A 15482-nucleotide genomic window follows, 5' to 3' on the forward strand; every position below is an offset into this window, starting at 1 on the left:
TTATAAAATTCCATTAATTTATTTAATGTATTTGGACTTAGCTTCGGAATCAGATCGTTTTCATTCTCTGGTAAGGGAAATTACAAATATTTCACTTAACATTAGCCTCGATTTAGCGCTTAAACGTTAAGTACATTAATGAGTATATATATATAGAGTAAGTATAGCCTACTGTGTATAACTAGATTCGACTTATATTTGTAGCTACAATGCATAGCGCTGAATTGGCGAATATCTCAAAGGTTACAACTTATCACAACATTGAAATTATATATCAGACAACCAAACGGATTGCAGTACATTAGAGACGTTGCACACAACGCCTCACGATCTTGGCCTTGTGTTGGCACAATAAGCACACTAGGAACACAACGAGCAACAGACTCACGCCATAGCCCACAACGAGCACAGCTCGTTTGCGACGTCGCCAGCGTTGATAGTCGCTCCATGACACATAGCGATTACGATATTGTGGTGGCAGCTCGAATTTACTACGACGCGGAAAGAATGACAAGTAGAAATCCTCAAGTAGATGACGCACTAGCTCATTGTCTTCGCCTCGCTTTGGATCCAAATTATCGTTGATGCAGTTGAATTTTCTAGGATTGCGACGCATGCGATCAAGCGCCTCAACCACTTCAGTCAGATTCGAGGTGAGCATCATGAAGTTACTGTGTGATGTGCGCTTGGGACTCACGTGATAGCGATACTTGGGACGCACACCAAAGTTGGCACTCAGAGCTTCAGCGAGCAGTGGGCAACGACAGACGAGTTCTCTAGTAATTGTTGGCTATGAATTGAAAGAAAGTTAGAAAACAACTTTTAATTGAATATTATTATTTGCTCACCAGATTGGAGTCCTCGTAGCGTTCGTAGACGAGCGTTGAGTGCACAATCTTATTGGCATTGACATCGAGGCCCAAGCTAATGGAACAGTTTTGCACCACTTCCTCGAAGAAGCGCATGGCAGACCAGTCTAAAGGTGGTGGATAGATGCGTGTGAGCCAGGTACGCACCTCACGATCTGACCAGGTGCCAGAGCCATCCGTGTCGAACTCATCGAAGATCTCATCCACACCAAGCACATGTGTCTCGCTCATCAGATAAGAGTAATAGGCAAAGGCGTATTGCAGATCGCTGGCTGCACGAAACTTTTGATTTGCCGTCTCCAGTACCTGCTGTTGGAAACGCTCTTGCATTGCTGTCACAATGTCTCGCTCTATGAGGAATCCTACATGGGCGAGGACATGACGAGCCTTGAAGCCATAGACGCGATTCAGCAGCATGTTAGTTGCAATCAATGAGTGAGAGTAAATGTCTGTGGAGGATTTAAAGTCTTCCTTGTGCAACAAGTTGCTGGTACTGGTAGTGCTAACAATGTTGCTGCTGCTGACTGGGTTGCTGGCATCCACTTCTGGACTCAGCGACTTTAGTTTGTCCTTGTTGAAACGCTCCACAATGCGTCGGAGTTCGAGCAACGTGGAGACGTTCTTGTGACGCATCAGTTCCTTAAAGTTGCTCGAGCTGCGTTTGAACAGCTTCTGTAGTCCCATGTTGGGGAACTTGTGTAGTCCTGCATGACCTGGAGCTGGAACTGGAGGTGCCACAGTGGCAGCCGCTTCGTGTAGCTCACCATGCAGATCTCCTGTGCCACTTTCGTTGCAGTCACCGCCATCGAACTGGCAAGCATCGATGTTGCAGTGGCGATCGCAGGCACCGTCGCCAATGTACGTCCAGGGGCAGTCAAGGGCACAGTCGGGCACCATCCACGCTTGGTAGACACGCACGCCCTCGGCCTCAGTATAGAGATCTTCTGGGTATAAAGGAGCACCCAAGAAAATGTCATCATTCAGATAGAGAAAACGCTTGGATAGCTTGGGTATACGATGCACAAAAGTCTCAATTGCCGCGCTGGAGAATGTGGGCAACTGTCTGGGATCAGGAGCCAGCATTTCGTGGGGAACCACAGTAACTCGGTCGTAGTTGAGGTCCAGCCAGCTGGGAATTTGGCCGTTGGTCACAATATACACGTGTCGTATCCAGTTGGCATGTTGCTCCAGTGAGCGTAACGAGTACTTCAACTCGTTTTTGTCATCGAAACGCGATGGGTCATAGCTTGGATCATAACGTCTGATGGTCTCTATAAAGTCAGGATCAGTTCCGTTTACCCACGTGTAAACAGCATCAATGGGAGCACAGCCTCTATTGTCGCCGTGACTGTGACTGCCATGACCATCTGTCGGCGTCAGCATTTGTTGCCCGGCCAGCCAGAAAATCATCACACAGAGGCAGCCAAAGACCGCTAAGAGCGCCAACTTGCGACGTGACTGCATCTTGAGTCGATAGATTTTCTCGAGAGTACGCCGCATCCGCCGTTGCCAGCGGCGTCGCAGACGCATTGCTAGTCCCCAGTTAACTGCTACATTGCCACACGTAAAGTGCACTCACAAATTGGTTTATTTGGACTTTAGCGCAAGAAGAAAACAGGAGAAAAACTTTGTTTTTAGGTCAACCGATAAAATATGTGGAGTCGTTCAGCGCGACCGCAAGAAAATGCCAAAATATACTGCACATCTCAAATATATACTGCTGCGACAAATATATATCAGCCCGGTATATCAAAACAATCGTGGCGCAATTTCAATTTCAAATAATGGTATTTCAGTTTTTCATCATCTTGCCACTGTAAAGTTTTATTCTTCTGGACTTGTTATATTTAAAGTGTTTTTTATTGGATTAAGTAAAGCATCAGGGCATTGAATATTCATTGTAAACAGTTCGTAAACCCGCAGTGTTCTTAATCTAGTCACTACATTATATTTATTATCTAGTCATATCATTATTTAGACATAGCTTATTTTAACAAGTTTGAATCAAACTTTAAAACTCTTAATTCTTAATAATATCTTATTATTTCGACCACAATAAACTAGAGTGATAATAAATCCCAGTATTTTTCCTGATTAGCTGCCGATAAGTCATTGTCGGTTTTCCATTCGATTTTAATAATGATTATCGCTCTCGTTGTCGAACAACATCAGTGTGACCGTTAGTGGTACATTATACAAAATTGGCATTTAAATACTAACAAATATTCGAATTTGTTTTTTTGCATTTTAAAAGAATTTATATATTTTTAATGAACAGTATAAAAATAAAATTTAAATAAAAATTGTCCAAATGATTTAAAGATTAGAAAAACTGTGTAAAACATTTTTCCTTCAATAAGCGGTAGTTGCAAGTTGGTATGCTTTTTGGTACTTTCTTTGACTTTAAATAATCTATTTTGAAATACCGATTGCGGTCACCCTGATGGTCAGCTGGTCCCACCATCACATGACCTGTCATATGAAACTTTTTTCACTCTGACAGCGCAAATCGACGTCGGGCCGTGCAAATCGAAAACTTTTTCACACTTTTCGTTTGTAGTTTTTGTTCATTTTTGGTTCGTTTAATTTGAGTTAATGTGCAATTTAGTTTGATTATTGATTTTGTGTTTTGTTTTCGTTTTAATTTGATTACTGTAGTGCGTCCACGAAGCGAGATCCAGGCAACACAAAAATGTTGTGGAAATCGCTGATTGCGTTGTGCGTCATTGGAGTCGTCTTGGGCGAGCAAACGCCCGTTTTTCTTTGGGGCGCCAACAGGTGGGTGTCACAAAACTAGAGCTACAAGTTGCACAACAAATATGTCTAATTTACATTCGTGTACTTGACAGCCTGTCGAAGCCATCGCTGCGCACTGTGCCACAAGCCGAGTTTGCAGAGCAGCTGGCGACTTTGCTGAAAGATCACATGGTTGTGGCCTTCGAGGAAAATGGCGTAAGTAGCTTAACGCTTATCAGTGTTTAAGTGATGTGATCCCTAAATGGGGTATTTGTGTGCACTTGCAGCTAAGCAACAAAGATTTTATGTGCTCCAACGCCGAGGCCAAGTCGTGCTACGCCCAGCTCCAGGGTGTTAGCCCAAAGACCTATTACACCAGCGTCGAGAATCCCTCCGAGGCACTGCGCTCTGCGGCCACCAAGCGTGAGCACAACACCATCGATGCCACCGGCAAACTGGCTAATCCCGTCAAGTGCGAAGTGGGCTCAGCTGTGTTTGTGACCTTCGACGATGCTGCCGAAACTCGTGCCGCCACTTTGCAGTCGCACGGTAAGCGAATAGACACCCCTTGTGTGATTGTTGACAGTAAATCATACGAAAATATTTACTATTTATATAACAGATACCGCCATTGCTGCAATCAGCAAGAATCTAGAGTGCAATGTGGCTTATCTGTATTTGGCAGCACCAGCAACTGCACCAACTGTGCAGCGTCGTGTGCGTCGTTGGACTGCCGCCGAGACCACTGGCTACCGCTTCGCCAGCAGCTATCAGTTTCAAATCACCTTTACAAGTGTTCTTTATAACAATGAGGCACTTACTATTGCCTCTATGGCCGTCACCAACTCGACAACACCCAACACCAAGTTTTCCGTTACGCTATCCACCGCGGCTGGCAAATCCATTACCTTCGACCTCAGCTATAGCAGCGCTGATGGCTACTATACCCTGAGCAATGCTGTATACGACGGAACTGCACTGTACACTCCTGGCGTCAACGCACCCAGCACGTTCTCATACACCTGCGGCAATGCCACCTGGTATGATAGCACGACCAACAAGCTGCAGTGGAATTCGCTGCAACTGCAGGCAGGATTCAAAAGCGGCGCCGACATCGTTGCCTTTGGCGATTCATGGGATTGCGTCGGCTTCGTTACGCCCGGCATTCTGATGGGTCTGTTTGTGCTTGTCATTTTACTGGTCATTGTGTTCCTTGGTCTCTGCTGGATGATGGACATCAAGACAATGGATCGCTTTGACGATCCCAAGGGCAAGACCATTACGATCAATGCCAGTGCTGATTAAGCAAGTGCAGCATTACAGAATTCATTACTGTTTCATTTACCGTTTTATGTTTTCTGCATCATGTTTACTGCCACATTTTGAAAAGTGCGCGTATATTCAATATTCATTCCTACCTTCAACTACATAATATGTAATCGATATAATACTTTAACAATATCTATAACAAAACACAAAAAAAAAGAACGGAAATTAGCGCTCACAATCTATAAATCATATATGTTGAGTACAATCCCGTATATGTGTAATTTGCGCCCCCAAAGATCGAGTTCGAGCGAAGGATCCGAATCACGTTCAGCATCAAATTCCTACCATCGAAACACGTGACGACCCTCGCATCAGACTGATCTTTGTGGCCGATAAATTGTTTTGCTTGCTACGACTTTAATTGAGCTGCTACTGTGTTTGCTGCTACATTTTTGCTGAAAGGCAGTATTTCGTTATAAGTTAAAATTCGAAAGAAAATGCACAAAAAACATAAACTAAACTTAAAAAAGACGCACAATGCTTGTGCGTGTGTGTGTGCGTACAGCATTGTATTTGTGCAAGTGTGTGTAGAAAATGCAATTGTTTAATTTAAATTCTAAGTGTTTTTTTCATATTGTAGTTATTGTTTCTCAGTATGCGAACATTCATAATTTATGCCCTTGTATGATAATTTATCATTTGTATGTACGCTCTGTACACTCGGTTCGCTCGCTATCTATGTGTGTATGCGAAACTCCAGCGCCCAAAAATAAAGTTTTTCAATTGTTTTACAAACATACAAACAACAAGAAAAAGAACAACTGTTCTCTAGTATCGACTTAATTGAATTTTAGCCCGAGAAAAAAAACAAACTCATAAATACAAATCAAAAGTTTTATGAAAATTTATTGACTTGCCTCTTGCCACATGCTGCTGCTACTGCCGCAGCCGCAGCCGCTGCTACACAGACGTAAGGACATAACACATTGTATACGGATGGTATAAGGATGGAATGTGGATATACTTTTATATACAACACGTATCGTATGCGGCAAGTTGATTGTTTTTTTCCCCAGCCAAACTTTCAACTCTGAAAATAGTTTGACGCAACACTTTACGCCTCCCTTTCTGCCCGTCGCATTTTGACCTGAAACTTTCATTAAGTTGCTTAGCAGAGGATGCTCAAAAAGCATTGTTTATGACATTTTAATCTCTTGTTTATCCGCTTGACTTTCCCAGTGTCAGCCGAGTGCCTGCCACGCCACGCCACCCACTGGTCAAGGCTTGTGTTGTGCCTCAAAACAGCCGTTGTCTGCTGGTTGGTATATGAACTGCGAAGATACCCTGTAAGTGCTCGGTGCGGAGGGAGTATTTGGCAGCCTGTGAGTACTTTCTGTGGAGAGAGTATTGTGTAATAATGCGGGTCAGAATTAATGAAATGTTGACACACTTAAGTAGGCAGTTTTTCGAAAGATGCAATTAACTTAAATCCAAGTTTGTGTTCATTTTTATTTGTAAGGGTAGCTTAGTGTATTCATTATCCAAAAAATATAAGTGGGCTTTAGATTTTAAGAGCAAATCTTGCAAGGAAATTCATTTATTCCGAGTTTGACCTAAATCGCAGTCCGGTAAATGAAAGTAGTACAGATACTAAAGAATTTTGATTTGCCTAACATAAGTATGCTTTGGCAGTTATCTCTAATATTCACTTAGTTCTTCTATACACGGAAATAAGTTGTTTACTCTCCTTACTCTTCATTTACAAAGGGTATCGTTTATTCGTTACTTCCGCCGAGGGCGCTGAAAAGTATGCTATAGCTGAGCTGCGTTAGCTCGTCCGGCTGAAGCACGCAGTTGACTGCACCGAGTGCCAAGCGCTTAACATTTTCTTTTTCGTTTCTTGTTGTTTACTGTTTTTTTTTTTCTTGTATTTTGTTTTCCTCTTTTTGTTGCATTTGAAACAGGTCAGTGCGTCATGCACCCCAAATGAGCATATGACCCTCGCCCTTTCCTGCGCGCCTGCTGCCAAAAACTTACGCTAGGCAAAACTACTGCTGGCGACGATGCCAAATAAAGTGAAGGTCCCCCGTCGCCCCCATTTCATCGCCGTCTTGGTCCACACGCTATTCAGCTGGCGGAGCTGGGGCAATGAAAAACAGTAATTATGCATAAGTCAACACGCGGCGCAGCGTGGCGGCATTCGTAATGAACTCTACTCAAAGCCAAACGAGCACTTTGCCACTTCCTCGCTGGCCCTTGCCACTTCATTTCCACTTCATTCCCCGAGCCCGAAATTTTACATTATACATGCCGCCCTGCAGTTGAATCCCTCATCTGGTTTGGTGTCGCCTTCTTCCTTCATTACGCGCCAAGTTCAAAAGTTTTTGGCTGCCGAAAATGTCACCAACTGCAGAGAGTCGTCGAGTCGCCATCGCCATCGCCATCATCCAAAAAACTTGCCTCAAAACTTTTTGGGACTAGCCAACTGGCAACTATGTAGGTGTGTGTGTGTGTGTGTGCCGCATAAGTAACCAGAGAAACCGTTGGGAGCTGCTGACTTTGAAGCCAAATGCCGACACGCTGTGTGCCAGAGCCGCAGCCTGTAATAAACACAGTGAGGCAACAAATTGCAGCATTAGAGACTAGGGAAGCAAAAGGACGGGCGAGATCTGGTGGCGGTGCAGTCAACAGCTCGGAACATGTGTTTTGTTTTGGGGCTGCCCGCTTAATGCACCTAAATGCAGTTACAAAACTTTTTGCAAGCTGCAAATTGTCATTAAGTTGACCACATGGACAAGTTGCTCGAACTAGGGAGGCAACTAGGGTGGCAAGTGCAAATCATTAGCGCAGCTAAAGCCGGAGCCAAACAATAAAATTGCCAGCAGGCAAGCAGCTTCAGTTAATGATGGCATTTGTGTGTGTGTTTCTATGTATGTGTGTGTGTCTGTGTGTGGAGTCAACAGCCCCAATTCGACTTTTTCACTCCCTCTCTCCATCCATCTACTTCGGGGTTTAAGCCTAATCCAAAACTGCACTGCACTGAGCTGCTTATCTGCGCTAAATGCTTGCGGCCTGACATTGTGCATAGCTGTGCGGCAATGGGGCATGTTTAACTAATACACCCAGTTTGGCTTTGGCTTTTCGAGCGAGATCTCCATGGCTATAAAATGGGCTGGCTAATGAAGTCATTTGTGGCGCGAGCCTAAAGCTGAAAGCGCCATTCTAAGCAGTCTTGCTTGCTTGTTATCGGCAAGTCCGTAAACTTGTGTAAACCCAGCTCGAAAGGCAGCTGCAACCACAAAGCCAGCACAGAAGCCATCGCAAATCCAAGTGGTTGGCCCTCGTTCTCTGCCTCTCTGTACGTTGGTCAGCTCAGGGCAGACAGAAATTAATTAGTTGTCATTTTTAACAATTGAGCCTGACATGGCAAAAGTGCGGGGGCACAGCAAGTTGCCACCAGTTCGGACTTGTCACTACCCCTCCCCCATCCACACTTTGTAGGAAGAGTTAAGCTTGTGGATGGGGCAGCAGCAGCACTCTTGACAAATGATGTTGCCGCTGTGTGACGTGTGACAGATAAGTGCCGAAAAAGGTTTACAACTTTTGCCAAATGCCATTTATTATTGATGTCGTGCCAGTCCTTTCCACTGCTTGCCCCCCTCTACCCTCTCCGCTCACTTCTCACTTCGTTTACCCCTTTTCTGCCTGCAGCTAAATATGTACAAATGAAAGTTGTGTCAAAAGTTTCAAACTACCCAGCAATTAGGCGCATTGCGTATACGACACCTCAGCCCCACTTTCGGCAGTAAGTCCACTCACACTCGCACACTTTAATGACATGCAACGAGAGATAACGTTGCCGCCGCAAGCTATCCAACAACATTGCAACTGTGTTTCCACTCGTATTTAAATTTCATTTCCACTTGCAAAGCTGCTGCTGACACCGCATCACATTTTACTTAATCTGCTTTCAATCTCTATACCATATAATATACAAAATCGCAATTCAGTTGATTACAAAACTGCAAACTATTAAATTAGTACAATTTAAGCAGACTAAAATGTGTTAAGTTGGACATTTAAAAATCAATTTGTATGCGAACTTAATTTTCTAGTGCTAATAAAAGAACTGCAAGCAGTGGTTTTCAACTGCTTTGATCTACGATCCTGCCCTGCTTGCGATTACATAGAAATTCAGCAAGCAGTGAACCGCGCCTGAATTTACTTTAAATGCGATTTTAATTTAATTCCACGGACTCAATTACATTACATTAGTTAATGCTTCAATTGCCTATAAAATAATGAATGTACATAAACAGTGAATAAAGAGTATTAGTGGTTGATTTTAATTTGCCCTGCGGTCTATTATCCGCTTAGAATTGCGGGTGTGTGTGTGTGTGTGCTTTGCTGCATGCAACCATAATTGGATAAATATATTATTATTTCTCCATCCATTCTATTCTCACTATCCCCAACTTCACATCCCACATACTCTGGCTTGTCTTTGGGATTTTCTCGCTTTCTTTTGTGCTTTCATTTCCGCTTTGTGTGATGTTTTTCAAGGATTTCCTTGCTGCAGCTTTTGTTAGTGAGGACGGAACTCTGCAGCGAATACTAGATATAAATCAAGGTGATGTAGATGTAATGGAAATTCAGACAACAACAAAACACAAACACACGAAAAACATAATAGAGATATGCAAGTAATTCCGTAAGCATTGCAATGCTGCCATTGCTAAGCAACGCATTTCACTTCTGTAAGCAAAGTGTAAGATTAACAACAGCTGCTTTAAGCTGAAGCTCAAGCATTTAATGACCAGCCAGCACTGCGGGCCAATTAGTTAACAGCATGAATAGAGAACAGGAGAACAGGTGTGGGTAATATTAATGCAAATGCACAGCCTTTCACAGCTGCCATTGATAATTGAATGTGTGAGCAAGAGAAGCATCTGCATAGACTGTAGGTGAGTGCTTATTGTATTTGATTTTGGCATATTTGCTATTGAGTGCATTAGGATAAAATCCAAATGTATGGCAAGTTGGATTTTGGGCCAGCAGAAAAGTAAAGAAAGCCCAAGCGCACAAGCTAAAGCCAAAGCCGATTAGCTGCTTAGCATGTAAGACAAGAAAAGACACGACACGACACGACGACGAGACAAGACAACTGAGCAGGAGCAGGAGAAGGAAAGAGGAAAAAGAGTGAAGACATTGTCATCAGAGTGCGCAAATAAATCGCATCGCCAGCGAGCTTCAATAGAGATATTTGCGCCCTCAGCGTGCATGTGTGTGAGTTTACTGCTTCCTCTCTCTCTCTCTCTCTCTCTCTGTGTGTGTTTGTGTGTGTAAATATATACATATATTTATATTGACACAGATGTGGGCACAAGCTGCCTGAGTTGCCGACAGATCGAGTGCATTTTTATGTAAATAGAGAAGTGTGTGCGGATGCGGGTGAGAGTCCATGTGTGTGTGTTTGTGTGTGCGAGAGTGTAACATGTTGTGTGCCAAGTGAAAATGCGTAAAAAGGCGACACCAAGCATATTTGCATAGCCTGCTTTTAGGCGGAACTTGCTGCTCCAACTGAAGCTGAGCTGATGGTCGATGTTGCTGCTGCTGCTGCTGCTGCTGCTGAATGCCATTTAAAGAGCTCGACTTGGCTTTCGATTTCCGAAAAGCGACAGACATTTGGCTTTCCATCTTTCTACGTTTGCGTTTACGTTTTACGTTTTCATTTTCGTTTTCATTTTCTATTTACGGCTCGTCAGGCACGGCAGATGGAGACATCAAGTCACGTCGATGGTAACGCCCGAAAACCAAAACATGCTTGTAACTCGGCTTCCTCTACCGCCGGCTTCCCTCGTACACCCTTCGCTCAGCCACGTGTTATTGATTGAGATTGAGCCCGAAACAAGCAAATGGCAACAGCAACAACAACAACAACGACAACATCGGCAATGGAGGCGCACGGACAGACACAGGAGGCACATGTGTTTGCAAATCATATTCAATATTTTGTTTGCTCTCTGTTACAGTCCCTCCTCCCTCCTGAAACCAAGTTACTGCTTACCCCTTGGCTAATGCCCCCGTTCTACTCCGCTACCCCTTTGCCAGCACTTGCCTCGTTTTGGCATGTTGCAATTGTTGTACTTACATTTGATTGCATTTGCCCCAACAACTTGAACTTTTGGGGCGAAGCGCCGTTGTTTGCCGAAAATGTTGGCCCAACTTTTGCAACTTAATCATGAGGAGTACGAGCAGATGCCCAACTCCCTGCCACATGCCACGTGCCAGTGCCATCTGTTTTTGGGCGAAAACTGGCAGCCTGCACCTTCCTGCACCCAAATATTGTTGGCAAAGTTTTCACATTAAAAGCATTTCATGCCGGCAAATTGCGAAATGAGTTTACCTCCAACGCATTTTCTTACACTTGCAGAAAGTACATTCTCTCCTTCTTGTTCTTTTGTTCAGTGTTCCATTTCCCGCCGCGTAAGGTGAAAGTCAAAAGCGAAAGTTGCCAACCTAAGGGGCGTGGCCTTTTCCTTGCAACTTTTCTTATTTTTATATCTCATTCAAATTGAAATATAACCAAAAATTTCATAACATTTGCTCCTCAAGTTTACCACATTTCGCATGTCGACGGTGCTAAATCAGAGAGCATTGCCTTGTCAGTTGCCAGTTTGCCAGTTTGCTTGGCCATTTTCATATTTATGAGCCAAGCCGGAAAAGCCATTTCACAGTCGTGCTGTTAGCGTATTGAAAGGATAAACTCCGGCCAAACAAATGCGGTCAAATTGCGCATAAAACTGATGAAGACACTCTTTAGAAATAGGCTGCGAGTGATTGCACGATACACTACAAAAAGCAGAGTATCGCGAATTCAATAGCAAATATATGACAATAAATTATTGCATTCCAAAGAAAAATCTTCAATGTTATTGCATTATTACTATCATAAGATAATAAATCAAAATGAAAAAGTTAAGTACTGCTGTTTGACGCACAAAGAATTATTTATGCACACATGAAACTATAAGTCTAGGCGGTGACTAAATTCATAAATAAACAATTAATTATTGCGAAAAGATACAAGGTGTTGCTTTCGTTCGACAGTTTAAGATTCAACTGACTTTTAATAGATTGTACCGATAAGTGATACGATAAACATCGGTTAAATACGTTGATTCGTAAATGCAACTAACATAATTTTAATAAACATCGGTACGAAATGATTTTGAACATAGTTGGACTGAACAATTGCATTTATTTTAATAAATGTATAAGAATAAGAAAGGTTCTAAGCAAAATAATTATTAGGATATTTAAATGGTATGATATGAATAATATATTCATTTAGTAACTCAATTTGCAATCAAATTTATTGGAAATACAAAAAATAAATGACAATTAAAAAAAGTATATACTACCGCTTGATATGACTTATTCAAAATACCGATGGCCATCAATATACAAACCATATAACATAGCACTGCATTTTGAAATTAGCCCACAAATAATTCGTATGGAATTTCTAAAAATATGTGAGCTCATTCTTATGCCACCAAGCTTTTCCTTTCTCTTTTACTACCCACTTGGAGACTATGACTTATTTTTCTACTAACAATTCCAATCAAAAAGTTAAAGTCAAACACTTTTCTGTGGCGACAAATTCAACAAATAAATAAAACTATCAAAGGAAGCTATTCTCTCGATGTTTTTCCTAATCAAAGCCAGAGTTAGATAACATACAATTACGGCAGGGTATGTGCATATGATATCTTTCAATAGCTATTGCAATCACACAAGTATGAATAATAGGATTATTTATAAGCTGAGAACAAAGCAAAAACTGCAGCAAAAACTTTTATAGTTTTAAATTCAAATGATTATTTCTAGTTTATTTATCGTTTATTTATAAGCCAAAGAAGCTACCCTCAAAAGCATGGGCAAATGCAGTGTTAGACTCGACAACTCCATAAATACACTTTCTAACTACGTTCATTTTTGAATAACTTGGATCTTAACAGTCCATTTAGCCGTTAGCTACAGCTACTGAACATCTGGAGTTGAGCATTTAGTGGTACAAGTGTTTGGGCTTTAAAGACGCTTTGCAGCTGAGCATTTTGCAGTAGTTTATTGTAAGTGCAGCAGCACTTTGTATGAATATATCTGTATATATCCCACGCTATAAATGTGTGTGTGTTGTGTGTGTATGTACAGTAGCGTATCTGTTCGTACTATTTGTATGAATACTCGCTTTTATATGAAGCAGTATCAGCTCAGCAGCCTTGTCAGCTTTGTAGTTGAGCTTCAGCAGTTGTTATTATTATTATATTTTTCTTTATTGTTGTTGTTGTTGCAGCTATTGTTATTGTTTTTGTTCTTGTTGTTGTTGTGCTGTGCTATTATACTACTCTGGTTGCCAGAGCTCATGCCGTGTGCATTTGCTCTGCTCGAACTCGCTCCGTGTCTGCCTTACTTTTGTCGCATTTTCCACTTGCTTTCACACACACACACTCACACACACACAAAACACTCTCACACATAGGTAAAAGAGCCAACGCCATTGTCAATTTTTATATGAAAATGACCAAGCATCATATCTGTGTATAAGCATGTGTGTGTGTTTGCATTGTTGTTGTTACTGCAGCCACATTTACTGCTGCTGCTGCTGCTTCTGCTTCTGCTCCTGTTGTTGCTTGTTCGTGCTGCTCAATTCCAGTTAAGAGATAAAATTTTTATGACATCACTTTTCTTTTTCATTATTTATTTGACCGAACAACGTTGCTGCTGCTGCTGTCGTTGCTGTTGCTGCCGCTAGAGTTTGCTGCTGCTGCTGTTGCTGCTGTTGCTGCTGTTGCTGCTGTTACCCCTTGACAATCCGCTGCAAATGATGAGCAACGATGCCTTGGGAGTTTATGAACTTTATGTTTATTGAAGCCATAAATTGGTAGTGCATATGGCCCTTGTTTGCTCTCACTCGCTCTCGCTCTCGCTCTCGCTCTTGTTCTCTATCGACGCGCCATCATATACGTATACGTAATATTACGTATACGCAGCGTATACAGTGCCGAAACATGACTGGCATGATTTGATGATTTGCTTTCTCTCGATACGATACGAGACAGACAGACAGCACATAATTTTAATTGATATATTGAGATAGAACAGCGGCAGCGGCAACACAATGAATTCCAATTAATTCGTGTGTGTGCGCATACAAAATTGCACAAATTAATGCGATTAGATGGGCAAAAACATGGCAAACTGTTTAATTGAGAGCCATATATATAAATGTGGTCGGTTGGCATCTGAAATGCAATTACCACAACGCAATATGAAGTCTTCTGCTCAAATTGTTCTTTTGACATCGCTGGCAACGTGCTGGGTAAGTGAGCTCTTTGAATTGAACTTTTGAATGCACACGCCCCCTCAACTAATTATGCATTAATCTCGCGCCGCAAGGCCAGCAAACTGTACAGCGTGGAAATTATACTATTCGAAGCCTTGGAAGTGGAGGGCGAACCCATTATTGATTTCACTGACATTCGTTTAATGGGTCGCGAGCGTGCGCTCAATGGAACTGTTCGCATCAACGAGGACATGGATGCGGCCAACTTTCAGATGTCGGTGGACTTTCAAACTGATCCGCTGCGCAATGGCGAGTGGCGAAACATGATCTTCTCGGTGCCGCAGATGAACATTTGTCGCGCCATGCGTTTGTATATTGGCACTTATGGCAAATCGACGCTGCAACGCAGTCAACACACGAATCTGCCCTTCGATGGCAAGCATTGTCCTTTGCCTAAGGGCACATATTACATTAAGGATTTGCTAATGAACAGTGATACTTGGCCGGAAATAATGCCCATCGGATATTTGAATGGGAATTTTCGCTTCTTAAAACGTGGCAAACTAATTGGGAGGTGTTAAGTGTTTGATCGAAATAAGTCAAATGATGCTATAAAGAATAACAAGAAAACTTTACCTAAATGATTTTAAAGCAATGCAATTAAATTAGATTCGAGTTGTGCACTTTAAATCAGCAAATTTGTCGAGCTGTAAAATAAATTCGGTTGTTGAATGCCTGCAAATCTGCAAATTTCCGCAAATGGATCACATTAAAACACACTAAAAACCCATTAAATTCAAATAAAATCCTATTTTTGTGCATTTAATGTCATAAATCACCGAATTTCACAGCACATGCATTAGGCGAGCAAACACACAAGCACAAACACACACACAAACACATACACAAAAGAGCAAAAAGGAAGCTGGGAGCTTAGTTGCTACTGACAAAAGCCAAACAATGCGAATTGTGCGTTGTGTGTTGTGTGTCGCCAGTTTTTTGGGCCTGAATCCAACAACAGCCATGTGAACAATATGTATCTGCTTCGCTACCCTTCTTCCTCCGTCTCGTCTGCAATTGCTGACCCAAACCTGTCTGAAAATACCCGCACTCAATGGCTGAACGCACAACTAACGAGTATTTGATGTTCGCTTGTGTATTTATTTAGCTTTGTAGTCGCACTTTTAAGCTGATATTATTGTATGGCAAATATTTTATGGAATATGCATTTTGAAATATTTGTATAACACTTTTTTTTT

General features: G+C 42.1%; 3 protein-coding genes across 3 annotated transcripts; 2 read left to right on the forward strand and 1 right to left on the reverse strand.

Moving 5' to 3' along the window:
- Nucleotides 1–23: 23 nt before the first annotated feature.
- Nucleotides 24–2399, reverse strand: LOC132788743 (N-acetylglucosamine-1-phosphotransferase subunits alpha/beta). Its single transcript, XM_060796292.1, has 2 exons — nt 849–2399; nt 24–790 (listed from the first exon to the last, which is right to left on the reverse strand). Exons 1-2 carry the CDS (start codon nt 2397–2399, stop codon nt 302–304), a joined length of 2040 nt encoding a protein of 679 aa, XP_060652275.1. The 3' UTR covers nt 24–301.
- Nucleotides 2400–3303: 904 nt separating this feature from the next.
- LOC132790616 (V-type proton ATPase subunit S1) lies at nt 3304–5696 on the forward strand. Its single transcript, XM_060799198.1, has 5 exons — nt 3304–3445; nt 3528–3647; nt 3719–3821; nt 3893–4154; nt 4228–5696. The coding sequence occupies exons 2-5, from the start codon at nt 3562–3564 to the stop codon at nt 4908–4910; spliced, it is 1134 nt and encodes a 377-aa protein (XP_060655181.1). The 5' UTR covers nt 3304–3445; nt 3528–3561; the 3' UTR covers nt 4911–5696.
- An 8485-nt stretch (nt 5697–14181) lies between these two features.
- Nucleotides 14182–14804, forward strand: LOC132788111 (uncharacterized). The gene is made up of 2 exons (XM_060795430.1): nt 14182–14259; nt 14337–14804. Exons 1-2 carry the CDS (start codon nt 14188–14190, stop codon nt 14802–14804), a joined length of 540 nt encoding a protein of 179 aa, XP_060651413.1. The 5' UTR covers nt 14182–14187.
- Nucleotides 14805–15482: the final 678 nt, after the last annotated feature.

This window comes from Drosophila nasuta, chromosome 3 (assembly GCF_023558535.2).
Source record: "Drosophila nasuta strain 15112-1781.00 chromosome 3, ASM2355853v1, whole genome shotgun sequence".
NCBI lineage: Eukaryota > Metazoa > Arthropoda > Insecta > Diptera > Drosophilidae > Drosophila > Drosophila nasuta.

Bases quoted from the DNA above. Each gene is read 5' to 3' on its own strand.
- LOC132790616 (XM_060799198.1), top strand. From the start codon at position 3,562: ATGTTGTGGAAATCGCTGATTGCGTTGTGCGTCATTGGAGTCGTCTTG. The intron at 3,822-3,892 runs GTAAGTAGCTTA...GTGCACTTGCAG, and splicing joins TGGCCTTCGAGGAAAATGGC to CTAAGCAACAAAGATTTTAT. The intron at 4,155-4,227 runs GTAAGCGAATAG...TTTATATAACAG, and splicing joins CGCCACTTTGCAGTCGCACG to ATACCGCCATTGCTGCAATC.
- LOC132788743 (XM_060796292.1), bottom strand. From the start codon at position 2,399: ATGCGTCTGCGACGCCGCTGGCAACGGCGGATGCGGCGTACTCTCGAG. The intron at 791-848 runs GTGAGCAAATAA...TTCAATTCATAG, and splicing joins GCTACGAGGACTCCAATCTG to CCAACAATTACTAGAGAACT.
- LOC132788111 (XM_060795430.1), top strand. From the start codon at position 14,188: ATGCAATTACCACAACGCAATATGAAGTCTTCTGCTCAAATTGTTCTT. The intron at 14,260-14,336 runs GTAAGTGAGCTC...TCGCGCCGCAAG, and splicing joins CATCGCTGGCAACGTGCTGG to GCCAGCAAACTGTACAGCGT.